The sequence below is a fragment of the Strigops habroptila genome, chromosome 2 (assembly GCF_004027225.2).
Source record: "Strigops habroptila isolate Jane chromosome 2, bStrHab1.2.pri, whole genome shotgun sequence".
Classification (NCBI taxonomy): Eukaryota; Metazoa; Chordata; class Aves; order Psittaciformes; family Psittacidae; genus Strigops; species Strigops habroptila.
In genome coordinates this window covers 102280131-102307993 of record NC_044278.2, presented here as the reverse complement: position 1 = coordinate 102307993, position 27863 = coordinate 102280131, and the positions used below count along the sequence as shown (strand labels likewise).

General features: G+C 36.9%; 1 protein-coding gene across 6 annotated transcripts in view; it reads left to right on the top strand.

The window, feature by feature from the left end:
• Window positions 1–27863, top strand: part of PAN3 (poly(A) specific ribonuclease subunit PAN3) — an 80774-nt gene that overhangs the window by 10049 nt on the left and 42862 nt on the right. For 5 of the 6 annotated variants that reach the window (XM_030477812.1, XM_030477817.1, XM_030477813.1 and 2 more), the window contains 5 exons: window positions 3345–3466; window positions 13494–13560; window positions 15220–15290; window positions 17517–17579; window positions 24568–24729. In XM_030477812.1, the coding sequence (XP_030333672.1) occupies window positions 3345–3466; window positions 13494–13560; window positions 15220–15290; window positions 17517–17579; window positions 24568–24729 (485 nt within the window). The remainder of the gene's footprint in view (window positions 1–3344; window positions 3467–13493; window positions 13561–15219; window positions 15291–17516; window positions 17580–24567; window positions 24730–27863) is intronic. The other variant, XM_030477814.1, reaches the window with a different exon arrangement.

Genomic DNA, 27863 nt, shown 5'->3' with positions numbered 1-27863 from the left:
AGTATGTAGTGAACATTCTTTTTGGTTCTATAGGCAAGATGGAATTACTTTTTTTTTTTTTTTTTCCTTTGTACCTATGTAAGCTGCATCTTTTTTGTTAGTCTTAATTTTATTGCTTGTTATATAGGGAAGTTAGTTTAAGGAAGCTGGTGGTGTTTTCTTCTGAAGGCAATAGTTATACTTACCACTTCTAGAGCATTCTATTCTTAGTAGGAGCTGCTGCCAAGAAAACTGGCCTCTGCTCCACTGAGCTTACTTCATTCTGATGGTTTTCTTTTGATTGTTCCTGTGGAATATTTTTTCTTGTCGTCTTGGTCCCTCCACTAGATGTGTGTTTCTGGACAATAGGAAGCTGTATAGTTGAAAGCCATCTTGAAATTGCTGTGGTACCTGTAGAAATGAGTGGTATAAAGATGGCTTAGCACTGGAGTACAGAATTTTTAGTAATGGCATAAGAAGGCTGATCGATATAGCCAAACCATTGCACTTCAGTAGAAAGATAGTCTTCATAAAGCTAGATAAAGGTAAACGTTCTGGAGAAGCTTCTGCTATCTGGAGTGCTCAGTTGGATATCAGTGTGCCAATAGAAAGCCTAAATTGTAGCTTTGAGCATCTTTAAGTGATTTGGCTAGGCTGCATAGCACATACCAGCAGTAGAAGGGCAGCAGTTTCAAAGATAAACTTTGTTATTCCCAGCAGCATCTTCAGCCCTGCTCAGGTCTGGGGTTGCTGCCGTAAGCCTGCTCCTGCTTGCAGCTTGAGCTGCCTGGCCCTGACGGTGCTTCAGCCAGACTAGGAGTAGAGCATCTGGTGCTGTATTTGTGTCCCAGCAAGGTTACCGGTTACCAGCACCAGCTCCAGTGCTTTGTTTGGATAATGGGTGATTGCAGCTGTACCAGCTGTCTGGAGTTACTGGAGGTCAGCTCTGGCTTTTCTTCACACTGAGGGAGCTCTTCACATGTCTTGCTGCTGAATGTGGCAAAGCTTGCAACCTTTCGCTTGCCTATTTCCAGTGGAGAAATGGAGGTGGGTTCTCACGTTGACTCTAGTGTATTGAAGAGCAGTGGAAGAAGCAGAAAGAATCAGCTATTTCTTGACTTTTCAACAGAGGCTGAGGATTTGTAAAGCTGATGGTGTAATCTGAGGGAGTCGCTTGCTAGTTTGTTAAAAATTGGATAGAATCTGGAGTTTGACAGAAGTATAGCATGAAATAGCAGATATAATGATGAAATTACACAGTGTACTTTGAAATGACAGTGTTCCTGGAAATCAAACAAGTTTGGTCTTTTACAGTAAAGATGTAGCATAAAAACTGCTCAGTTTTTGATACTGGCTGAAATGCAGGCAGAGAAAGCTATATTGGAAATGCATTTTTAAAATAAACCCACGGTGTGAACCCTGAATAATTCATGGACAAACTGGACTGAAACTACAATTGAACACTGATTTGCTATATTTTCATATTCTTGTATGATGGAGTCCTAGTATTTTTCATGATGCCAGAAAACAATTGTGTTAAAATGCTAACCTTCACAGTGTGAATTAGGGACTGACTGTAGCAGGTAGGGTGAGACAGTAATTGGCGTTATTGCAGACATTAATATTTTCTCTGATACAATAGTTCAAACTTAAAATACTTAAGTTTTTGAATGTAAATTTCCCAAATGAAGGCAAAAGAGGGACAGACATTTAAAAGACATTAAAAGCTTTTTCTAGGACTGTAGCAAGAGGATTTCTAAAGTTTGTGTGGCTGCTCCTTTGAAATTATGAAGGAGGATCTGGGGCACAGATAGAGGAGCTTTGTTTTCCTATTCTCTTAGCTAACTTAAAAATAAATATGTTGCAATTCATTAGTAATTAGGATCTTTAAAGTTTCTCAAACTTTAGGTGTCTCCCTCAAACATGCAGAGTAGACAAATAAAGTCCTAGATTTGGCAGCAATACTTCAAGAATCTTTTTGCTTGCAAAACTGTCATGTATTGCTACTGAGGTATTCAGTTTATTTGATCTCTTTCACATACAGCTCTTCATTTGGGGTGCTGTAGGTGTTACCCCAGTTGTCTAGTTCATCTAGTTCCAGTCGGGGGGGGTGCAGCTGGGCAGTGTTGCCATCTGTCTGCAGTAAGGGCACTGTTTGTCATTCTCCTCTTCCAGCCCTTCCTGCGAGTTCATCTGGCAGTACTGCTTTTGCTCTTTCCTGTGCCTACAGCATAGAAATAGCTCACCAGGTTATGTAGTCTCTTTTGGAAGGAAAATTCGCATTCTGATGAAATATGAGGGGTTTATAATCTGCATTCCTTTAGCTCTGCCACAAAGTTACATTTTATTTCCTTTGAGGGTTAGGATCAGGAAGTTGTTTCCTGGCTGGCTGCGAGTGCTCCCAGAAGTTCAAGTTGGATAGTTTGGTACAGGATGTTCTTCTGAGTTGGATGTGTGCCTTCTTACCTTGGAGCTACCGATTACTCATGCCTGTTGGCTTGCAGTGGCCTGGCCATTCTGATTAGTGTCTTTATAATTTGCTATGGGTGTTTTTGTGGAAGCTTAATTTGAGCTTCTATACCATTGTAAACTTTTTTTTTTTGTTATCTAACTAATACCTGCTCAAGTGTTCTGTGTTTATTATGACTGCTTCTTGTTGTTCTATGTAGTTTCATAGTATTGAATTAATTTATTTGCAGTTAAAGTACTGTCCTTGAATGTCAAGGGTCTTATTTCTGGACAGGAGATTAATTTCTTCTTACATCCTTCACACTTGCTTTCAGTCTAGAAGATACTTTTGGCCACGTTTCATAGAATTGTTGCCACTTTATGAAGTATGAGGTAATGAAAATAGTCTTATGTTCTTAAGGAAGCTTTGAAAATGTTTGTGCTTTGTATGAAAGGGCTTGAGATGTTTTTAAGTGTAAATTTTGTGTGTTACCCTTTAAAAGAACCAGTGCATCCAGTTAAAAACTGTACTTGGCAGATGTATTTCCAAGATGCATATGCAAGAATATAGGTTTTATTAAAATAAACTTGTCTTCTAATTTTTTTCTTTATGATATCATTACTTTTCTTGTTACTTGTGTTCAAACTCATCATCTCTGTCAAAGCTTTTCACTCTTCTGCCTCTTTCTGAATTTGTGCTGTAATTTCGTGCTGCATATGTTGTCATTTAGCAACCTCTTTCATAAAATCTTTTTCTTTTTTTTGTCGTTCTGCTGAGAAGATAGGCTGGAAATACAGTATTACCAACCTTTTCCTTTTCTACCCTCCTGCCAAAAAAAATTATGTAAGAGGTATTAGCAAATAAACCCATGGTAAACTAATTTTTTTTCTGAAACAGTTTTCTTTTTTTCTTTTAGTTCCTGGAATAGATGGCAGTGGGTTAGCTGATGCTAGTCTCACAGATTCCTACTTTAGCACCAGCTTCATTGGCGTTAATGGATTTGGAGGTCCTGCTGAAACAAAGTATCCCATGATGCAGGTAATAGCAGTAAATTCTATAGTGTTTCATTAATTCTGGATGGTGTTACACCAAGAAGGGAAAACTGTTCCAGGCAGAAAAAAACGGGGCCTTCTGGAATGTGTCATCTTGTAGGATATACAAAGTATATACTCAATTTAATCTTGCAGATGGAAATGCAACAATATCATTGCTTTAAAATTAGTCTGTTTTTATTGGCACTTATCTGAGCTGTTTGTTGAGCTTTGGCACATATATTAACTCTCTGTTCCTAGATTTCTTTTTAAGCTTATAGCTTATTTTGATAGCCTTTTAGTAAATATATAAAAATTAGATTTTTGAAACATTTCAAAGATCGAAAGTCACTGAAGCAGAATGGGAACTGTCAGACCTGTAAATTACTAGGCAAAAACTTCGGAATTTGTAAACTCAGTCTCTGGGGGCATTCCGTTCATGTTTAAGTCTTCTGACATGTTTTCTTGTATTTATAGTATTCTGTAGATGTTGGCATAGGAACTCCCATGAGGTGGAATTTATTGTGTAGGTAGTATTATGCAAAATTTTCAGCAAAAGGCTGTCATTTAAAACCCAAATGAGTATCTATTGAATTAACACATGAAGTACTATAACACCACCCTCAAACTGTTATGCTTTTACAAAGCTGAAAAGATGGTCTTTCCCTGTACTCAAAGGTTTAACAAACCAGCTTCTGGTAAATGAAAGAGAGCACAAGTCAAACAGTTCACACAGAGTCCTGACAACAACTCTTTTCTTTTATATCAAGGAAAAACTCCTTATGAGCTTACTTTGATCTCAATTGTGGCTGTATTATGGATTGAAAAATAACTCAGCAAAAGGTGGGAAATAATTAGGTGTGTTCCCTTTTTTCCTTTTTTTTTTCCCTTGCATGTTTTCAAGAACGCTGGATTTTCTCGTTCAGCAGAATTGCAAAACTATGGAAATGTTTGTTACTGACAGTGCTGCATGATTTAAAAAGAAAAATTTTAATCTCTGATTCCAGAATGTACTGTTGAACCTGGAAGTTACAAATTTTGGTATCACTGAGATCATGTAATTTTAACCTTTCGGTGCACAGTCGTCATGTTTTGTATCCTTAAACTGTATTCTACAAAAGCACTAGTGACTTTCTAAACATGAATTTTTAGTTATAACTGTTTATTCTAGAAGGGCAATAAGGCATACATCTCACATGAACACTCACAGGGTTTGAAATACTTTGCTAATGCTAGTGAGATTACAGACAAGGCATTGTGGTTTCTCTTTGAGAAAAGAGAAGAAATGGATGTGCCTCTTGCCCATTGGAGGCTGAGGAAAATTACTTCTGAAGGAGGATTTCATTAGAGTTGAGGAATGCTTACAGGCATTAAACTACAGTTTAAAAAGCATTCTTATATTGATTTTTTTTTTTTTTTTCCTGTTTGAATCATGTAATTTAAGTTCTTGTTTGCATAGCTAAAGCTGGTAACACTGTCTGTTTTGATTGTGTGTCAGCTTCTCAATTAAGTCCAAACTGATAAAGTTTAGCCACTTGGAATGTGGTTTTCCATGTCACTCAGCTCTTTGGAGAACAAGGTGAGGGAAAAATCCTAGTGCCTTTTACTTTAAATAATACTGATGCTTGATGGTTTGGAACAGAGACTTCGAATATCATAGATAGGTGGTTGTGTCAGGAATGAACCTTTCGCTCTCTAAAAATTTGCCCAGATTTTGTTACTTGATTAAACTTTTGCAAAACTGGTTTATATAGACCCACTGGAGACTTCCTAGATGTTAGACAGTTTCCAAAAGATGTAGCCTGCATTGGCATGTTCCATCTTGACTTCATTCTTGCAGTTACAGCTCTGGCTTAATCTAGGCCTTGTCTAAACTCCAAGCAGGAATGCTGATCTGCTTTGTTTCCCGCTTCCTTTTTCTTCCACTTCAGACTGAAGCAGCATGGAAGTGGATCTGTATTTAATGAGAGCTGCAACCATGTTAATTGGAGCAGAGGCGTGTATAAGGGAAGAGAGACTTATGCTGTGGGCTTAGAGAAACTGAGCTGAAAAGTGAAGAAGGAACTAGGAAAGACTGAGGGAAGGGATTGAAGCTTAGAGGTGTTGGTGGGATACTCACAGGAGGGGGACTGGAATTGCACAAGTGAAATACACAGAAAATGGGACAAACAAACAAACTGACATAATGCAAAGCTGGGGCAAAGTAGGGTGGAGAGAACAAATCCAGTTCCTTGAATCAAACTAAAGATACTGAAAATGTAGCATTCTGCCATCAATGAAACATCAGGTGTCTGTAAAATATGTCAATAGCTCTCAGCTTTTGCAGATGAAAACATTAATTCTGTCCCTGAGTTACTTTGTCATCTCTGGTGGATCTGTGCAGTTCACAAATAGATGCATCAGTGATGAAATATGAGGAAATTTTTTCAGCTTGTGTTTTTTAAACTGGGAAGTTGCACAAATGTGCAAATACACTGCTAGAAAAGCAATAGTAAGATACAGTTACATGTTAAGAAATGCTAAGTTTAGGTTGTCAGTGCAGTCTTGAGGTTGTGTGCTGAGATATATTTCTCATAATTTTTTTCAGTGGGAAGATTGTAAGTGGAACTTGCTCAGGACAAAAGATGTGTGGTGCATGTGTAATGAGCATCCATTTGATAATTAAGTGTTCATTTTATGGTTCCATGGCTTACTCCTGCATGCTGTTCACGTCCTTCTTATGAAGACTGTTAGTTGGCAGTGTGCTTTCCTGTGCAGGTTATGATTATTGCATCCAACTTTATGCAATGCTTTCCTTATGAAAGAAGAAAGCAGTCTGCATTTTAGAGAGGCCTGGGAAGAAAAAGGATGGCAACTAAACAAACAAAAAAAAATCCCCAGCAGTGCTGGCAAACTAGAGACTCCAAACTAACCTGTACAGCTGGAAGGTGAGGAATGGAGTTAATGACTGCCTGTAGAAAGCTTGGTTCAAGTTGCTTAACTGGCCTCAATCTAGCAAAGATAGAAATAGTCGGTATCTTCTGGGTAACATGCTTTTACTTTTACCATGAGATAATCTTTCTTCAGTCCATGTTTTATGCACTAGATACCTTCCAACATAATGATCAGGGATTCAATAGATGAGTCTTTTTGAGTATTCCCAATTAATCTACAGAACATATTTGTCATGTGTAGCACATAAACCTGAAGTTTAAAGAGTATGTGATTGTGTATATTTGGGTTATCATAACACATATGTAATGGAGCCAAACTGCTTCAAGCAATACTGTATACAAATTTCACAATCGTTATGTTTTTGTGTGCAATGCGTAATCTGTTACAGTATTAAGTAAACAGCAAAAGAAAGGAAAGTAAAAGTGGATTGTATAGTCATGAATTGGGAAGGGGATGTGCTGCTTTAGTCATAAATAGTGTAGGTGATTAGCGGCCAACATTTCTGCAGAATGGGTATTTCTGACTTTGAGATTTCATTTGTATGTGTTGAAGAATGTTTTGAGATCTAGAATATCTCATTGGGGTTAGATTAGTGGTGAAGATGCAATTATGGCAATGCTTAGTTTGCAGTGGAAAAAAGAGTAAAAATCCTTGGTAGAATTGGGAAAAGGATTTTTGATGTGGCCATGGTTTTAATTCTTTTTCTTCCTTTCTGAAAAATAGCTTTGCTTCATTGTTCCACTCTTCTTACCTCAAGGGTCTTTGCTGTTAGCCAGTGTTCCGTTTTCCCCCTGTTGGCATCTTCTGTTTTTACTGCTTCCTATCGATTAATAGTCTCCTGTCTTCACTGGTTTGCATTTTCCCATAATACAGTTTTGCTTCATGTCTTTTCTTACCTGAATCTGCATGTGCTTTCATATGCTACATTAGCAGTATTGGCTTCCAGCTTATCAAAGTGAATATTTTCTGTTTTCCCCTCTCAAACTAATAACAGAGCAGGCCTGCACAACACATGGCCCACAGGCTGCATGCTGTCCTCAAAGCTGTTCTTTCTCTTTTCGGCATATCAGCAGCTGCCAAGAGACAGTCAGAGGTGTGGTTCAAGCAGCAGCTCATTGCTTTTGGCTTTCCCAGCAATGAGGAGGCAGGAGCTGGCTGGCTGGGATGCCTCTGATGCTTGGCTGTTTGCTCAGCTGCTCTGCGTGTGCCACTTGGCTGGCTGGTGTCTGGCATTAGTGCTGCCCCTTGCCTGACTTATGGCTTGATGAAAGATACAGGTGGTGCAGGAAGTTTTAGTAGTATTATGTTGGGATGTTAAAAGAATATTATAGCAGGATGAGGCAGAGGAGTATCTTGATGTTAATAACTTTTAATGTCATATTAGAACTGATCAATTTGGTTGTAAGAGCATAAACCAGTAGAAGGTGTCATGTGTGTTGCTTCACAAAGATCTTTGATTTCCTTATTTTCATGGGATGAGATTTATAACTACATGGCTTCCATTGGACTGCAGGTAATGTAGAAAGTAAGAATCACAACTTTTCAATTAATCACTCTAATAAAATAAAAAAGGGGTAACAGTCTTCATTGTTAAAGTTGGCAAGGCCAAGCAGTGGAGAAGAATTGATCTTGCTTGCTTTCGCCATGCTAATGTTGGTATACTAAGTATTCTTGAAAGCGTGAGAAGTAAAGACCACACTCACTTCAAAGCCTCGCAGCTGAATAAACATGAAGACCTTTGTTCCTGTTGCTGCCTCTGCCAAGAGTTGAGTAATAAAACTCTCCTTATAGCACAGAAGCTTGTAAATGTCTTCAGTTTTTAACTGTTGAGAACTGGGTGGAACTACAGATGTGCTATTTTAAATATAAAATTGTGCAGTTGTTTACATAATGCTTTCTGAAGAAATCCAGTTGCTTTAGTTCAAACAGTCATGAGTGGGACATGCAGTAGATCATGCCAAATACACTGGCTGTTAAAGACAAGTTTTGGATTGTTTAGAAAGAAAATCAAAAGTTAGGTCAGAGAATCTGACAAGTAAACAATGATTTGTTTGGTTGTGACAATCTCATTCTTTTGCAGCATAACTTCTTTCATAGTCCAATCAATATTATTCTAAAAATTACAAAGTAGTATTTTGAAATACAGTTCCAGTAGAACAGTATTAAGATGAAGAGGGCATATTACAGAATATTTTGATATACAACACAGGAATGACTCTCTCCACCTACCTAAAAGGAGGTTGTAGTGAGGTGGGGGATCAGTCTCTTCTCTTGTCCTGTCGCTTGATACTTGGAAGGTAATGGCCTCAAGCTGCACCAGGGAAGGTTTAGGCTGGATATTAGGAAAAATTTCTTCACAGAGAGGGCGATCAGGCATTGGAACAGGCTGCCCATGAAAATGGTGGAATCACCATCCCTGGAAGTGTTCAAAAACTGTGTAGGTGAGGCCCTCAGTGATATGGTTTAATGGTGGACTTGGCAGTCCTGGGGTGATGGTTGGAATTGATGATCTTAAAGGTCTTTTCCAACCTAGGTGATTCTGTGGTTCTAAGGAAGGTGATTGTTTTCTCTGGGTTAGGGCAGAGAATATGGAGACAGAGGGAACAAATACTCTCTCAAGTATTTTTTGGGAGAAGAAATGGTGGAGAAGAAATCAAAACTCCTCACTTAAGTCTTGTAACATAAGCTATGTAAAATTATAATCGTGTGCAGCAAAGCTTTATTTGTACTCTATCTTGATGAGAATTTCCTAAGTATATATTTTACTGGAGGGTTATAAAAGCAAAGCAAACTTGTTGTAAGTGCAGCTATAATTTGGCTTTTGCTACTGAACATTGAAGGCTGGAGGCAAGGTGGTGTGTACTTTTAGAAGGTGGGAGTATTTCTTTGTAACACTTCTCTTCCTAGCATACTACACCAAGGAAGTATTGAAGTCAGGGTGAATGGTGTCCCGGGCTGCATGAGGTAAAGCACTGCCAGCAGGTCTAGGGAAGTATCTGAAGGGGGCCTCCAAGGATGCTGGGGAGAGACTCTTCTTTAGGGACTGTAGTGATAGGACAAATGGTAATGGGTTCAAACTTAAACAGAAGAAGTTTAGGTTAGATGTAAGGAAGAAGTTCTTTACTGTGAGGGTGGTGAGGCACTGGAATGGGTTGCCCAAGGAAGCTGTGAATGCTCCATCCCTGCCGGTGTTTAAGGCCAGGTTGGACGGAGTCTTGGGTGACATGGTTTAGTGTGAGGCATCCCTGCCCATGGCAGGGGGGTTGGAACTAGGTGATCTTAAGGTCCTTTCCAAACCTAACTATTCTATGATTCTATGGTTCCCCTCTGCTCAGCACTGGTGAAGTCACACCTGGGGTGCTGGGCTTCTCAGTACACGAGAAACATGGCCATACTGGAGAGAGTGCAGCAAGGGGCCTTGAAGATGGTGAGGGGACTGGAGTGTCTCATTTGTGAGGAAAGGCTGAGGGAGCTGGGAGTGCTCAGCCTGGAGAATAGAAGGCTTGGGGGAATCTATATCCATGTACATAAATACCTAAAGGGAGGGTGCAAGGCAGATTAATTGTTGAATAATTAATTACTTAATTGCTTGGATATCCAGGAATTAACACAGTATTTTGGAAAACTGTTTCTCAATTTTTCTGTGAAATTAAAGACGCCGTGTTTTGTTACTGGTGTAACAGAATGTTCAACAGTGGAAGAACTTTAAGCTGAAGCCTCAGGTTAAATCCTTGGACAGAGATGAATGCGACAGTTTTATTCTGTAGTAGATTGCTTTTGAGATGTGAACAGAAACAGCTTTTAATTCCTTCAAAGGGAGAGGGACAGGATGTGTGCCAGTCAGTCCAGTTGAATTTTAACTAGTGCTTAAAGAACCTCAATAATTCCTGTCAATAGGCAGGCAAAGAAAAGGAGTTTATATGGAACTGAGTGACATTGGTGTGGTGCTTAGTTATGACAAAGTAGATTTTTTTATGTTAACTTCTGTATGGTGAAAGTCATGATGTACTAAAGTCTGAAGCTCTCATGTGTGCGTACTTGCCTTGCCTGGCAGGCTTAGTAGTTTATTTTCTTCTTCTGTTAATGGTTGCTTTTACCTTTCTGAACCTTTCATCCTTTGGGTTTGAGGTTCTTGTGATTGTAGTCATCTTGAAATTGAATTTGTATGAAAAATACTTCAACACCATTAGAAGAGATTGAGAAGTGTTGTTTGAAATCAATACTGCCTTCTGGAAAACGCAAATAACAAATAGCACTTGGGTTTTCTTTTTTTTCTTTCTTTCAAGACATTTCAGCCTTTGTAAATATCAGGTACAGGAATAACCTTCATGAAGACTAAATGCTTTTGGGTGTAATAGAACTTTTAATATTAAACCAGTTTAAAAATCCTTTACTGGTTACATGCAAGTCTTCTATGAATAATGTTAAGGAAAGAAGCTTCTGCATGTGTAATAGAAGTGAGCAAAATGAAAAAATCCTGAGTGGTGAAGTGGAGGTTTTTTAACCTCATTCAAGGTACAGTTTGCAAGCAGTTGTTAAAGCAAGAGCTGCCCAAGAGAGGCTTTGGTTTTTCGGAATGCTGGTTCGTGTAAAATATGTTTGCACCTTGAACAGGACTTGACTTTGTGGAAGCACAGTTGATGTTCATAGGCTTTGTTTGCACTGTGCTTTCAGAACCCTGAACAGTGTGTTCTGTTGCAGTCTGTCTTGCACGCACAGTGTTTTTTTAGTGATTGTATCAGCACTGATTTTCATTATTGCAGTCACCTATTCATGTTGCAAATCTGAGTGTTTAACTCCTGTACTTGAAGAGGTAGAGTACTGATGGCATAAAAGTGCTTGGTTTCAAGCTTAAGTAATATGCTTACCATCTTTGATGCCAGCCCACATCTCGATATTGTATTTATCCCTGTTCTGACAGACCATTACCTTTTGCATGAAAATGATTATGAAAATGAGTGTTATAGATAGACATTAATAAATAGATGTTTTATCTACACAGGGACAAATTTTGTGTGAATCTGAAAGGCTCCCTATAGGAGATTTCTTCCTAAACCACTTTGCTTTAGTGGGATCAATGTGGATGTATCAAATGCCAAGAAAAGATGCTTAATAGGGATGCTTGTCAAATATTTGTGAAAAACTATTTAACTTCTTTCCATTGCTTCGTCAGGAAGGGAATAAAATGTATGGATAGTTGAGCCACTATAATCCAGAAGTTAGTTATTTTGATGTATTCTTAATCTTTTGATGATGTGGACAGTAGGATGAGCATCCCTGAACTTGGGCAAGATTGTTAACTTAGCGTGGGTGTCCTAAAGTGTTACTTTGTAGAAACAAGTAAACTTTGTTTCACTAGAGGCATCCCCCTTGTGTAAAGAATTAATTGTTGATCACTAACCTTTTAGGGTTATGTTGTGTCAGTTGAGTATGTTTAGGAACATGAGACGTGGCATCAAAAGAAGAGGAGTGTATAGTGAACAACTTTTTTCATTTAAGTCTTGAAAAAGCTAAGGTTTACATAGTATTTACATGTGTACATATAGTATACATATTGTCCTAGGACATCTACACATCCTACAGTTCTGTTTCCTGTAGTACTACGTACTTGTACGGAATGAAGAGTTGTATCAGAGAAGCCTGAATGATTGCAGAAAGCTTGCTGTATAAATGAAGCACAGATAATGGAAATAATAAATGGGGGAATAAAGCATTGAGGGGTTGAGTCTGTTGAGAAGTAACAACATAAAACTTTCTGCTTTATACAATCTATTTACTCTTTTAGGTAAAAGTATTAAAAGCTGCAACTTCTGGTGAAGTTAGTAGTATCATGAAAACTGCAAATGTTGAGAAATTTTGATTGTTGTAGGCTTACAGTTCCACCATACTGGATAACACTCTAGCTTCTCTTGGTTCTCCTCTGTTCTTACCAAATTTACTCCAGAATATTGATATTTTTGATCAAGAATTAGATGGAATGGCATTGAAGTATAATGTAGCAAGGTTCTTGCCTTCTGCCACCAACATTGAGGTTGGTTGCAGAAAAATGTAAGCATAAAGAGCAACACCAGTGACAAATTTTGAGTCTTAGTCTGTGTCTAGACTACTAAAATTAAGCATGCCTGGAAACTTTCCTTGGTGTTTAGGGCCAGCTGGCATAAAATGGCCTGTTTGTCCTGGTGTATGCTCACCCGATAAAGCAGAGACTGTATGAAAACTGTCTATTTGAAGGGATCTCAAACCTTTTCACTGCTGAATAGTGCCTGGAAGTTGGCTGGGAGAGTCCTGGTTGATGTGGGCCAAAAGCATGCCAGGGAATTTTTTAACAAATTACTGGTCGTCTCTCTCGGTAATGGAGAACACTTCCTGACCTTTACTTTCTTTTCTTCTTGCACTTTTTCTTCCTATGGGAGACTGGTCAAAGAAAATAAGAAGCAGGAGTAAGAAAAGACCTTTTTAAATTTCTCTGTCAAAGTGGTAGTTTAGGGCAGCACTGCCACACTTAGTCCAGTCTATTGCTAGCCCATATCTCTAGAGGAATGCAGGAGAGGCAGGTGGAGTCTAGGAGGAATGTTGAGTGTGTTTCAGATGTCCTGCTGGGTTACAAGAATCACATGATTTTGCTCAAAGGTCTCAAAAGGTTCTTTTGTTTTTAAGAAGAACCTATCAAATGTTGTACTAATTTGAGTATTTTATGTTGGAAAAGTTTTGTGATGATAATGTATAATAAAGGGAGGAGTTGTTTCAGGAGTACAGTGTGAAAGAATGTTTAAAGAAGATAAGTAATTGGCTTGTGTAATGTTTTGACAGTGTGCAGAAAGAGAACAGTAGGTTTGGTAGACCCTCCCAAGTTAGAAGAAATTAATGAAGATAGTGTTTTGTTTTAATATAGTCACATTGCTCTCACACAAGATGCTTTATTTTACTAAATGTTTTGGTCAACTACAAATCATTGTCTGTTTAGAGTATTTACTAAATGGGGAATGAGCACAGGTTTCATAGTCTGTTCTTAAAACTTTCTAAATGTCATCCCAAATGCCATCACGTAGTCTTTTATAGCTGTATTTTACATGTACACACTTTTGCCTCTTGTTTTGCAGAGGATGACAAATAGCAGCAGCTCCCCTAGCCTTCTCAATGACAGTGCCAAGCAGTATGCAGGCCATGGTGAGTACTTTTTAAAGTAATACGTATAAAAGTATGTTTGGAAATTTAAACTCACTTTTGCAAAACTTAATGGGGTTTTTTTTCCTTTCTCTTCTGATTTGATTTGAGGTGCAGAACTTCATTTCTTTAACAGTAGCGTATTGTGCGATTACTTTTAATACAAAGCTTAGTGCTACTAAACTCAAATTTTCAGCCTTCTCTTTGCTCCAGTGGGGAAAAACTAAAAAAAGTCATTTTTGGTCTTGTCACTTCAAGTGAATTGCTAGTTTGGACATCTATTGTAAAGCACTGATAGCTTAAGCATTTTTATTGCTCTCCAAGAGTATGTCTTTTTATTGTGCTTTTCAAGTAAGTTAGTGTGTGGAATGAATGTATGCGGTTTTATTCTTAAATTTAGGGTGTACGGGTTTTGTGAAATGTGTCACATAACTGATGATTCTTAATTTTTATTAAGTTTTGTCCTATAAGCAGTACTTTACCTCTTACAATTTTTTCCCTTCTATTGGGAACATGGTTTTGAACTAAATAAAATGTCTCAATAGTGCAGACCTGCATACTCACTAAATTATTGTGGAAGATATATTGAACTTCTGTAAAGAACTTTTCAGAATCCCTGCAGATTTTCAGCTGTGGCTGTTAAACTAAGCTCTTTAAAGAAGAGGGTACTACTCCCTTATGGCAAGGACATATATTTAAAATGTATTTCTGCTCTTAAAATTGCTGGGTAAATGATGTTCTAGAACTCCATTTGCATGTCTGACCCTGCGGCTAGTCTACTTTCTAGGGTTATAATTTTTTGAGCATGATAGTAGCTACTATGAAATTAACTTGCTTGAAAGTTGATTTTTTTATTTTCTCTTCCTCCTGGTTCATTTCCAGTAGGTTCTGTGATTAATTCTGCTTCCTTTGTCTCACCAAACAATCAGCTATTCAAGGCAGTGGAAGTCTCCAGTTTTTAATGCAGTCAGAGTTTGACTGTTAACAGGCCAAATAGTGACGGTGATGCATGTGAAGGAAAGAAACCAGACTGACTTTTGGAAACCAGTTTAAATTCTGGTGTGTCTTGAGTCCTTTTTTTCCCCTGCCTCCTGCCCTGCCAAGCTGTGTTTCACTTGTAGAATTACTTTTAAAGGAATAACACCAATACTTACAGCTGGCAGTCATCTGCTAATTTGACAGCTCTACCCATGCAGTTTGGAGTTTTAAGTTGCATCTGTGATTGTTACTCACTTTTTTGTGCTTCAACTCTGGAAAGGATAAGTAGTGACAAAGAAAAAGCAATAAAAAGCTACCAACAGAATGTAGACTTTTGCTACAGTTGATTCTGATTTAAATTTGTGCAGAACAGTGACAGGACAAGTAAAATTCACATCATTTGTAAGGCCATGATATACGGAAGATGAGTAATATCAGGGAACGGGAGATGATGTCTGTGAAATATTAGATGGACATTGGTGTCAACAACGATTATACTAAATTCTGCTAATGAGCACAATTTCTATTGGGCAGTTGCACAGACTCTAATAAATATGGGTTTTTAGCAGGGTGGTTGCTAAAGTTTTTCAAAAGGATTTTTTGCACATAGAAATAAGCTAAAAATGTAAAATGTCTTTTTAATATTAGAGATATACAACATGTTCTTTTGCATTCTTTTTACAGATCCACTAACTTCACCAAATTCATCCTTGTTTAATGACTTTGCTGCCCTCAGTGTGTCTCAAAGGAGGAAGGTAGGCAGCAACTAACTCTTAAGTAGCATGTTTGTGTATGAGTTGACAGGGAAGAAGATCTGGAATAACTTGAAATGCTAGGTGAAATAAGGATGATTCTTCTAATGTTACTAGATATATTTTAATACGTTGCTTGTGGTGTAAATAAGATCTTACTGCTTCATTTTTGCCACACCAGATCAGGCTGTTGCTGCTATTATGAAATATCCAAGCACTTGTAAACAGAAGTTTTAAAGAATGCTTTGAATAGGAAAATCAGGACATAGCCCATTGAATTTGAAAACAAATTATTTTTATTGTACTGATGCACAAGCACCTGCAGGCCTTCATGGCAACAAGTTCTGAATACATTAAGAATCATTCCCCTGTTTATTCATACATGATGTGAAAGTAATTCTTACAGTTTGAAATGCGTTTAGTTTAGAAGACACTGATATTATTGGGAAGCTAGGGTTTGGGATTGTTCATTCCCTTGAATCTGTACTGAGAAATCTTTCTTTTGCTGAGGGTAAAACATCTTTTTCTAGATGCTAAACATCATCTTCAAACACCTTTGTCCTGTGCCAGCACAGCTTGTGGTGTTTTCCAGTTACAAGTGCAGTGGCTGGAAGAAGAGAGAAAAGTTTGGTTACAGCAGGGTTCTTTGTCGTTTTTGTGAACTGTGGCTTATCAAAAAGACATTATCTTGTCTCAACCAGTTACCAAATTTTACTTTCACTAATGACTTTCATGTTTTACTACTTTTTTTTAGGCACATGATCCTGAACTTTCCTGTAGTCAATAATGTATTGTCTTGAAAGCAAGCTACATCAGCATGCTTGTGATTTTTCATAGAGCTTCATTTGTGTGTTGCCAGCTGGGAGTTCTGTATCATTCCTGCAGGTTAAGATTGAGCTTAAAGATAATTACCATAGCTGGTCCATCAGACTAATGTGTCTTAAAATGAAATGCTGTTGTAGAATGTTAATTTCCTAATATTATGATGTAGCCAAACTCTGTGGAATCTCTGAATTGCCCTTTTCCTTAAGGCCAGTACAGCGCACCGGAAGTTGGATGTAAAAAAGAAATACAAATGTGTAGTTTATCCACTTACTGAGGATAGTAAGAATGAAAATAAGCGTACATTCCTATGTAGTACAGTCTGCAAGAACTGTGTGTGTATATATACAAACATGTATGTATGTGCATGTACATGTGTGGTTAGGTATATAAACCACATGCACTGAAGAAAATGAACTATCATACAGAAGTATTGCCAGTGGCCACTGCCTCTGAAAGTTACTTCAAAGTTGATTAAACAGTAAAAAGTGAGAATAAATCAATTAATGTTTGAGCGTAAAGCTCAAATAACTCAAAACTCAAATACTAATGTAGAGTCTTTTCTGACTTGGTCCCTTTTTCCTCAAGAAAAAAATCAGCAAATTAAGACACTTACTGCTAACATAGTATCAAGAGGAAGATTTATTTGTGAAACAGATTGATTTGGATTTTTTCCAATTACTACTTCAAACATAACTGTCATTAATTGAAAGAGGTTTGTGTTTTGCTTTGCATATTAGTAACTTATTGTTTATTATGATTGCCTTTTTGTAATGTATTTTTCTATAAAGGTTTGTTAAATAATAAAAGTAATGGGGAAGTTTTCATATAATTTTACTTGAGCTATCTAAAATCTAGGCATCCAGGCTCCCTCTATAGTCAGCAGAGAGAGATGATCAGCTTAAAGGAATATTTGGTTCACATTAAGACAAGTATTTTGGAAAAGACTAGATGTCAGTGACTGCTTTACATGGATAAAAAATAATGTCTAAAGTTATGAGAAATTAATCACACTTTTTTGCTGACTTTTACTACCAGTTGTGGATGTAGTTTCTTAATATTTTTAGCATTTTTTGAGTACAGTATTCAAGTTGTGTTAAGTGACTTCCTCAAAAGCACTAAATGCTTGAGTGCCTGGGATTTAAAAATTTGTCTAATTTCCTCTCACCCCAGTAACTGGGATTTCTGTAGAGCTTGAGTACTGAAATCTGTCAGGCCAGTGCTTGATGCCTGCTGCGACACAAGATAGACAGCCTTCTAGAAGTGTGTGCTTCTGTCCATTGACTCTAAAGGGAGCCTTGGTGATGTGCTCAAATGTAGGTGTTTACAACATCTGCTATTTGAAAAAAACCTTTCTATTTTCTTACAAAGAGCCCAAGGCTGAGGTTTTGTTTTTTTCTGAACTAGCTGGCAAAACCAGCATTTCCTTCGTTTATCACTGACTTGGAGGACAGATACAATACAGTCCTGGTAAGTGAATAAAGAGCAATCACTTTCCTTTACAAATTAGAATTACGATATTTTAAATATTTAGAACTATTAAGTTATTTGCAACTATGTAAAAACTACATATTTGTGTAAAACTGGGAATAGTTTTTGTAAAAGCATGCAATATGTAGCTGGACTAAGCAAGGAAGTTCAGTTCAGTACTCTTTATTGTCTCTGAATATTGTTGACCATGTTATCCTGGCGGCCTTTTAACAGTGGGCAAGCCATATGGAGGTAAATATTTGATATCAATAAAATATTAAAGACAAGACTTGATGACTGTAATTCTGAATATCCTTGCTTTTTAATTAGACAGTGTGACTAGTTAAGTTGCTTTTGATAATTTTGATATTTAAAGACATTCTATTTTTTTGTTTAAAAAGTAAACATAGTCCTTGAGTTTTTATGAACATTCATGAGGTTATTTTCTCTGTTTAGAAATTATTAAACTGCATTTCAATTTTAGATTTCAGGAAAGCTAAGATTACTATTTAAAGACATTTTAATAGGATACTTAAAATGAAATCAAAGGAGCTAAGTATTTCTGTAGATGGAGCCTTGGTGGAGGTTCTGTCAACTGTAAAACCTTCTGGATTTACTGTCCGGTTGTTGTAACTCCACATGCAGTAAGACAAGCAACCTTAAAGTGAATTTCCTATAAGAGATTTTCAGGTAAGTATTAATCTACAATGCAAAAATAGGATTTGTGAAGCATGGAACAAAAGCTAGAGTTAGTAGTAGACTAACCCTCTTTCCTGAGAATAATGATGTCACATTTACTTAATTTTTTCTTCAAATACATGTTATGCTTGTTAAAAATAAGAGTGGCAATAGAGTGGGTGTTTTTCCTAAACTGGCTTTAGCCATTGTCTTGAAAAATGCTTCTCTCTAAACCTTGAAATGATCTGGCTGGAAAACTCCTTGCATTCATTTTGGTGATTCTGGTAAACAGTTCATAAAAACATGTGCAATATAACTGATCAGAATCCGTTGCAAGGGAATGACAGCTTAATGCACTATAAAAAAAAAAATATGAGGAAACCTTTGTTTAAATTTGTTCTGAGACTGTTGCTGCCCATCCAGGCTAAAGGGTTCCCCTATTTGTCACTTGTCAGCCTTCCAGGATAGTGAAAAACATTGCTTCTACGTTTTACTTTGTTTTTTTCATACCTTCAATCCTCATGAAAACTGAACTCTTCTGAAAAGTTCCTAACATTGGTTTATTTCCATTTCATATTTTTGTTTTTAATTGTTCAGTCACACCTAGAGGAAGGCCATTAAGGTGAGAACCACTGTTGGTCCACGGGCTGGGCTGCAAGAAGTGAACCAACTGCTGTAGTGAACAACTTTCTGTAAAATTTTAATGCTGTTTTGTATGTATTCTGAAGAAATCTTCCTCCTTTTTTTTTCCTTTTTTTTTATTTGTTTTTATATTTGTTTTGTTTTGTGACCCCTTCCATTGGTTTTAGGTGGGTAAAGCCAGAACCAAAAGACTCTAGATTAGAATGGGATGTGTAGGATAGATTATTTGGCCTGAAATGCATGCGGAAAAGGGCGCCGTTGTTTAGCGCTCTCTGTGGAGATTTAAAGGAAGTGAGATTGGACAGCAGACTTTTTTAATTCATATACTTTGATCAGCAGTAATAAATGTGCAGAGAGAATTATTTTGAAACAAAAAGACTGCCTGTAAGCCTAGTCTGCATAAATTCAAGCTTTTTAATGAGTACAAAGAGAGCTTCCCATCTCATGTTAAAACAATAGAGCAAACTTCAGGTCCTATGGAAATTAAATTCTTAAGACCTAAACTATAGCTAGTTTATTTTGAGTGTCCTGTCTTCCATCTAGTTTTGTTACCTGTTGAGAAGCTATATTTCTTTCCAGCTTACTGTCTCCAACTCTATTTTTGATACCTCTGATAGAGTTCAGTGGTGGTCATTGGAAAGTCAGTGTGTGCCCTCTTTGGTCTTTCTGTATTTGCCTTTAATGAAAATATGCCAAGACAGTTGTTTCGTGTTTCATAGCCTCCTGAAAACCATCTCAGAAGTGTGAATCACATTCTGAGAAGTTGAGGGGTCATCACGAAGCACCATGTCATGTCATGTCACTGTGTTGTAAACTGCAGAATTATGGCTGCACAGACTTTAAAATGTGTCTGGCCTAAATTTATTTTATTGCAAACCTGAAATTTTCATTCTGGGATTATACACCCCTACTGCAATAATAAAGCACTGCACTTTTTGAAAGTGTTGCAAGGAAAAGTTGTTGCAGGAATATAGGAAGACAGACTATGCTTCTAGAGAAAACAAATGTTTGCAGGTAGTATTATGTTTTCCTTGGTCTAAAATGTGTTTTAAGTATGATATAATCTAATCTGTTTTACACTTTTGTTTGGAATTGTTGTTGGAATTGACCCTTTTTGAGTGCTCTTGCTGGTTTAATAATTACTACATAGTATGGTATTTTTCATTTTTAAGTGTGACATGAGAAAATATTGACTTTATTTTTGTGTATGGACTAGTGATGATTGTGTTATGTAAGAAATCAAATTATTAAAGCGCTTCCTTTCAGAAATATGTAACACTTTAATGTTAGTGAGGAGTCGTCATATTTTTGTTGCCTAATCCTGTTGTGTGTTTGAAGGAAAAAGAGCAGAATAAGATGACTGCATAGCACAGCACTTACTTTAGGATTGTATTTAAAAAGATCTTTGCTTGCTTTGGCTTTGTAGCTAGGCAGGTCAGATATGTTATGACCTACAGACATCTAAAACTGTAAAGGCTGCCCTTGGTCCCCATTTTTAAAGCATAACTTTTCAGTTAGGCATGTAGATTTTGTCAGGTGCAGCTTACAAGATGAAGCAGTTAACTACAAATGTAACTTTAATGTGCAAGATGCTTTGCTTATATTTACAAGCTTTATTTGAGTCTTTCTATGCCAAGGTGTATGTAGTCTTTCAGAGTGATTGAAAGGTTTTTTTAAACTTGTGCAAACAATGTTGAAGATGCTATACAAATATTTAAAGCAGCTAGAAAATAATGCCATTTTTGAGAAATCGTATGCTTAGCAAAGACCAGAATAAAAGTTGCATCAGTCCTTAGTCCTCTTTTACCTATGTCTGACAATGTAATACTTAATTTTGATCTGCTTATACATGCAGATACAGTAAACTGACTGTACAACAGATGAGCCTTAGCTAACACTACTATGATACCTTTTAGCTATGGTAATTTAAGGTAGTGCTGCTTAATTTAGCCTTTGATGGGGAAGGCTTAAGATCACTTCTATTTGCTTCAGTAGTATATGCACACAGACAGCATTACCATAGCTCACATAAACCTTTTTTTGTTTAGATTTATTCATCTAGGATAGCCTTATAACATCTTACACCAGTGGTATGCGCAACCCTGAATTAGAAAGAGGAAGAGTAATATTGCTCATTGTCCACAAAACAGGAGGAACTAGGAGCAAAGATGCTGTTACAGCGAATAGTAGGGAGAAAATAGACTTGCTAAACATGTTCCCAAACTTCTTTTTGAATGAATGGGAAGCAAGTAATTAAGCTGACTTGAGGCATATTTTTTCTGGCATGGGCTAATTAAGTTACTCATCTGTAGTAATGTTCTGATGTGAAGATGCTACTTGGGAAGGACCTTTTTGGTTTTAGAGTGGATATCTTTTGTTCAAGTGTAATGTTTCTCAGACTTTGAGGGTTTATCTTTCCTAATATAACACCTTCCCTCTAATCATGCTAACCAGTAGGTTGTTATCATTAACTGCTGGCAGAAGCTTGGTTCTACTGGGCGAGGGTTATAATTATTAGCTATGGTTGAAAATGCTTACCCTTCTCACCCTGGGCAGCCAAGCTGTTGCTAGCAATTAAAGGTAGTTAGCTGTTCCCTGCCTCATGTAAACATTTGCAGCCTGTAATTACTACTGCTTCATACTTCTTTGCCCTGAAGGAACTGAACTCTTCTAGTAATGCTTTGTAATAATTTGGGTTTGTAGTTTTTTTTCTTTCTCTTAGATTTCGTTTTAATTGCTGTAGCTTAATCTTATTTTTCCACTTAAAAATAATAATGATGTCTTTGACCTTTCACAACTCATTTGGAACTCGTAACCATATTGGGAGTTGAAACCTAGTTTGAGAAATACTTGCTGAAGGATTATGAAGTATTTAAATGCTTTAGCCACCCTCTGCCCTCTTCCCTAAAAATAAAAATAGTTCAGTATATTGGAGTATCCCTTCATCTGTATGGCTGAACAGGTTTTTTTTTTTAACATCATAGAGAGACTTTAGGGAAGGAAAAAATGCACTCGCTTTTGAAGTCATCCAAGAGAAATTGGCCCCATGCCAAGAAGTTTGGGTTTATTTGTCCAGATTGTCATGCCTCTGTGTTTTAGGTAGATATATTAGTTCAGAAATGTTCAGTGTTTGGTAAGTTCTTCCTTGTTTCAAGATACACTATTCTGTCTCTGTTGGTTTATTTGCTGCTCTTTGAGAGGGAAGGATTGTAGTGAAGTTGATGAGCTTATTCAGACTGTTCAATCTATTTGATCTTTCACAGGTACTCTTTCCTGTGTTTTCTGGTCTCCTGTAAACTTGATTGGATTTCTGAATCAGATGCCATTGGACATTGATAGCAAGTGTAATTTAGAATTATTTTGTTTCAAATAGACTAAAACTTATTTCCAAATGTTAATATTGTATATTCCACCTTCTAATGCCCATTTGAGCAACAAAATCCTGTCCTAGTAATCCCCTGGTGATGTTTTATAATAGAAAATGAAAGTAAAATATTAATTTAGTCTTACCCATGTATTAGTTTAATTTTTTTATACCAGTAGGTCAAGAACTACTGGTATATAAACCTAAATTGTCTCTATGTTGCTTTATGGCATAGAATTGACCATTGTTTGCCCTCCCCGGCCCCTTAGTATGGTCCTTTGTAAAACCTGAAATATAGTTTCATTCTGTTACCTGGAATCTGAATCCCATTGTAACCAAAATAGCTTCCCTCCATGTTGGCTCAGTTCCTCTTTTGTTTTGGTCCTCCTTTTTAGCATATTTATAGATCATCTTTTATTATGGAGGATTAAAAGAAACCTTTATGAATAGCAATGTGTTTGGACACTGGGTTGTAGTCTGAGGCAGACTCTGCCCCTGCGCTTAGAGAACATGGAGAGAGATGGGGAAGCCAGAGAAAGTGTTACTCTTCATTATTTTGTTGTTTCTAATAGCCAAACTAAGGAAGACACATACTGCATTCAAACCCTGCCTAAAGTCTGGCATTATTTGAATGTCTAGCTTTTCAGACCTTACAGTTTATGATAGTAGTAGTCCTTCTGAATAAAGATGGTAATTTGCCCAATAGCTGAGTGATTCTCCCAATAAATCACCAGTGCTTAAATTTACCATGATGAGGTTTGCATTCAAACTACAGGAGAACTTTGTGCTATCCGTCACACAGTTTACCAAATTTCTAATTGGTATGGCAAAATTTAGTTTTGTTTATTGTAATTAAAGTTGATTAAGTTGATCTTCATGGAGTTTATTGCCTTTGTAGCTCATAGTCAATGTTGGTATCCTTGGGGGCTTGCTTTTTTGTTTGCTTGGTTGGGTTTTAGCAAATAAAGTACTGATGATTCTATTCACTTTTAATTCTTTCCAAAGCTTTCAGCTTAAATATTTTGGCAAGTAGAGGAGGGAATCTGTTTAGGTTTTGTTTTTGCAGCCATTTTATGATAGTTATGTCCTATGTTTTACAAATTGTTTGTGTGAGTGAGAAGTTTCCCAATTGGATTCTCGCCTTGTTTCCTGAGAGACAATTTTTAAAATGCATATCAAGGTACATGTTGCTAAGATTTCTAAGGTCCCAGATGAAGTAGATATTGGAATAAAGGTAAGTTAAGCTTTGATTACTTAAAGTAGTCTACATCCAGATGATGATAGTTGCATTTTCACATTAATAAACCCAAAAAAACCACAGCAAAAGACAAACAGACCAACCCCTGCAATTTGGTTCAATTGTTGCTATAATTGGTATAAAAGGTCCTGGTCTAAATACGCAAAGATGCTGAAATATTTCTTTTGGTGGTATTTACTATTTAGGTAGGTATACATGTGTTTGAAAGCATCGAGAAATCTGGAGAACTTCCGTATTTTACCTGTTTGAGAGTCTTAACAGGTTTTTTTTTTTTTTCCCACAGTATGCTTTTATAATGTTCATAACTTATAAATAGTTTCATTTGTAGAGATCACTGCCAATGTAATAGAAATGTCACTGCTATTGAGGTGCAAGTACCTCCTGCAAGTTCACTTCCTCAAGCACATTTCATTTTTTCAATTTTAAGTCAGTTTCCAATGCATTTATCATGGTAATTCTTGTCTGTTTTCACTAAAGATGGTGGCTGAAGTTAATCCTTTGAATATTAACTTGAGCAGAAATGTTTGGGCCTTTTTTTCATTGAGTTCTGCTGCAATTGGCTACTTGGTTCTACCTGATTTTTAAAAGCAAGGATTCAGGAGATGAGTCTTGACAAATTTGAATTTGAAAAGAAGCATACAAAAGCCAATGTTAGTTTCTTGTTGATAGAAATCTCAAGGGAAGTGTTCATTGTTATGATGTGATTGAAGGTATCTACTGGAGAAATATGGATTTTTATTTTTGTTTAAACAATTCCTAATTTTTACAGAATTCCCCGATTTATACTCATTTCAGTGGCTGACTTGTGATGGACAGTTTTGCTTATGAATAATCAGTAGTCCCTGAAGTTTTTTTTTTCTTTATAGTATTGTTTGCTATAACCAAATAGTCAGGATTGAAAGGAAACAGTCTCAGATAAATTTTACTTGCAAATTGTTTCCTATTCCACCAATCCAGAAATCGTATCACAGTGTAATACCTGTTTTAGTGTAGCTTTAGATGAGGGTTGTTAGGAGTGGCCTGGTTTCTCTCCTTCTTTTTCGTAGCCCAGGAAGTATCGACTGGGGATGCTGGATGAGAGGATAGTTCCGGTGGGATCAAAAGCAAGAAAATCAAAGAACCCTATCGGCTGTCTGGCTGACAGGTGTAAAACAGGAGTACCCATCAATATGGTTTGGTGGAACAGAGTCACAGAAAACAATTTACAGGTAAAATTATTTTTTACTAGTCACTTTTTCAGTAGTTTGGATGCTTTATTTTAAATTTTGGAAAATGTTAGAAGCAGTTACTCCAAATATAGTTTGAGATCAGAACAAGCATTTATTTCACAGTGAAGGCAAAGTGGTCCTCCAGGAGAGAGACTCAGATGTTTTATTCTTTTCACCTGTTGCTGTGCTATGTACTTTGCTTGATTATGCTGTAATCTGTGGAGGAGAAGCAAAAGTAATCATTAAATGTCTTCTAAAAGCAAACAAACATAACCTTTTAATTTTCATATGAGGAAGGTTTCTACTGGAAAAATCAGTGATCTTTGTTAAAATGATTGACACTTAATGTGAGTAAATCTCCTTAGTACAGAATTTAAAGATGTAATCACCATGATCAGAAAATGTACATTTTTGATTTTTATATTAGGATAGTTTATATTTCTCAACTTGTTTGTTAAACTTTATTATTACTTTATTCCTGAATTTTCTTCAGCTCCTTAAGAGGGGAGAAGTACAGCTGGGTTTGAGCAACTCTGTATAGAGGTAGCAGCTTATCCTTGGGGTGATAATGAAGGGTAATCTTAGTCTAGGAGGAATCTGCTCCATTTCCCTTAAAATCAGGTTTAGATGGAAATTATTATCGTGGTGGGAACTGCAGTACTGCTGCTAATACTGTTTTGCACTTGTGTAGTGCTTTTGATTCCTTGGAGATCATTATTTTAGTCTTTCTATAAGAGTTATGTTATTTTTGATGTTTTCTAAGTGAGTGAAATGGGTAAATGACAGCAGACTAAATTTGTAACATCTTAAGAGTTTATTTCAGTTTGCTAAATTTCTGCCATGTGAGGACCACCACGAAGCTCATACAAAAGCCCTTCCATACAAATACTAGTTTTTCATTGCTGATGTTTGGACATTGATGTTACTGAAATTGGGAGTCACAGGCAGTGTGATGCAGGCAGACTGGTGCTACACCGTGTGGGGGCATTTGGGCTTACATCTGTCTTGGCCATTTTGCTGCTGGGGAAGCAGCACAGCCAATGGTGGAGAAAAGAGGAAGCATAAAGGAAACATTGCTAGAAGGACCAGGTAAGATTGCAAAGGATTGGTTGGAGCCTGTGAAGCACTACTTTTCTCAAGGGAGAGAAGATTGACAGATGGAATTTGTGTTTATCTAATGGGAGCGTAAGCTGTAATTAACAGACAGTTGCTTGGAGAAGAGAGAATTAGAAAATTGATCTTTTGAATTTCAGGTGGACGTTAAAGGGCAGGAAATGCCCCATTTGTACTCGTCCTCCATTGTTTTCTCTGCTGTTCAGTGTTGCAGCAAGGTGTGTCGTTAGTTTGATTCCACTTAGAACAGAGAAGAAAAAGTGCTTATGGAGGCTGAAGAGCCAGTGAGATGTGAAACTTCTGTCCAGAAGCAATTGTCTTCTTCGTACCTATGCCCTCCAAAGCTGTGTTGAAAGTGAGGCAAAAGGAGGCTCAAGGTCCCCTAGTTTTCTGAGACTAGTGACAGTAGTCTGGGACTGGCAACAGAGCATATGGCTTTTGACGGGTGCAATTCCAAGCTCCTTTATTGTCCCAGAATCTCCACTACATAATTGATTAAACTATGTACAGCACAAGTCTTTGTATTATATAATGCAATTATGTCTCTTCCCATGGTGATGTGGGACTTCAGAAAAGCGTGAATATGCATACGTGGTGGAAGTAACAATAGGAGGATGTTCCAGCCACAGGAAGTAGAATTGGAGAAGAAACACGAGAGATTACAGAGAAACAGTGGAGTCTGAATGGGGAAAGGTGTAAAACCAGGCTGCAGATGAGATTATGGGTTATATGGAGACATATGGGGATATATAGATGAGAACCCAAATTTTATCTTGAGCTGATCATTGTAAATCTTTATATTGTAGTGTGAACGTTTTCTAAATTACCATTAAAACAAAACTTGAACTGTTAAAATTTGGAAATTTTAATTACAAATGCACTAAAAATGACTAGAGAAGTTTGAAACTACGTAAAAATGGGTAGTGTCATACTGAGATTTCAGATTGACCTTTTTTTGTCCACTTCATTATGTATGTAATCCACAGATAGCATTGCCCTTCAGTATTTTGAAATACAGGCTGCTTAAAGATTTCTGCAGGCGTGAATATAGGTTGCACAAACTATATTTTGGCTGACGGTGAGTGCTAAGCAATAAGGTTAAGTTATAATGGAGGCACATCTGTTTGAGAACATGTTTTTCATTTGTGTTTGAAGATGAGAAAGCAGAATTACATCTCAGTTGCTGAGGACTTGCAATGCTGAGGAGGTCTTGAAGCTCATGTGTCTATTTAAATGTCCACTCTTCCAAATGTATAATTTAAGATGTGGGAATACACTATTTCATGGTGTAATGTTGAGACATCTTCGTCTAAAAAGTGGCTGTTTAAAAAAAGCAAGGTAGTTTACAACATGTATTGTAAAACAGTGTAAATATTTCTCATGCATGGCTTTGAATTTATAATCCAGATCTATTTTTCTTTAAATACTGTGTTAGACATATATGATTAAAAGTGAAGTCCATAGTGAATTGTATTCTGGATTGTGCATTAAAAAATTAAAAAAAAAAAAACCCAAACCAAGAAAACCCCAAAGTTCATTCTATAGTGAGATGTCCTTCCTTATATTAGGAAATGTCCTGAGCTACTACACCACCACTTGATGCATCATAATAGAAAATGGTAATTCTCCTTGAAATAGTAGGTATAGATCTGGTTTCAGTCATGCAGATCAGTCTTAAGCACCATGTTTGTTTCTTGAATACCTCTTATGGAAATGAATTTTTCAAATACTTAGCATCAAGAACATGGACTTCTAAAGCTTTAGTTTTTCAGTTTTAATGAAATTGTCTTAACTCTTCTGCAAGAGCAGAAGAGTAAGGTGGGTAATAATGTTGGCGAATTGAAATTTATTTGGGCTAATTGTACAGGTGATGCAATGACTTGTCATGGTAATTGTGATAAGGTAGTATGTTGCACAAATTCAGTACTGGAAGGGAAAGACTTGTTTTGAAGCCCTCGGTGACCTCCAGTGTTTGCTGGGCTGCTCTGACATCACAAAATGTGTCCTTCCCTGATACTATA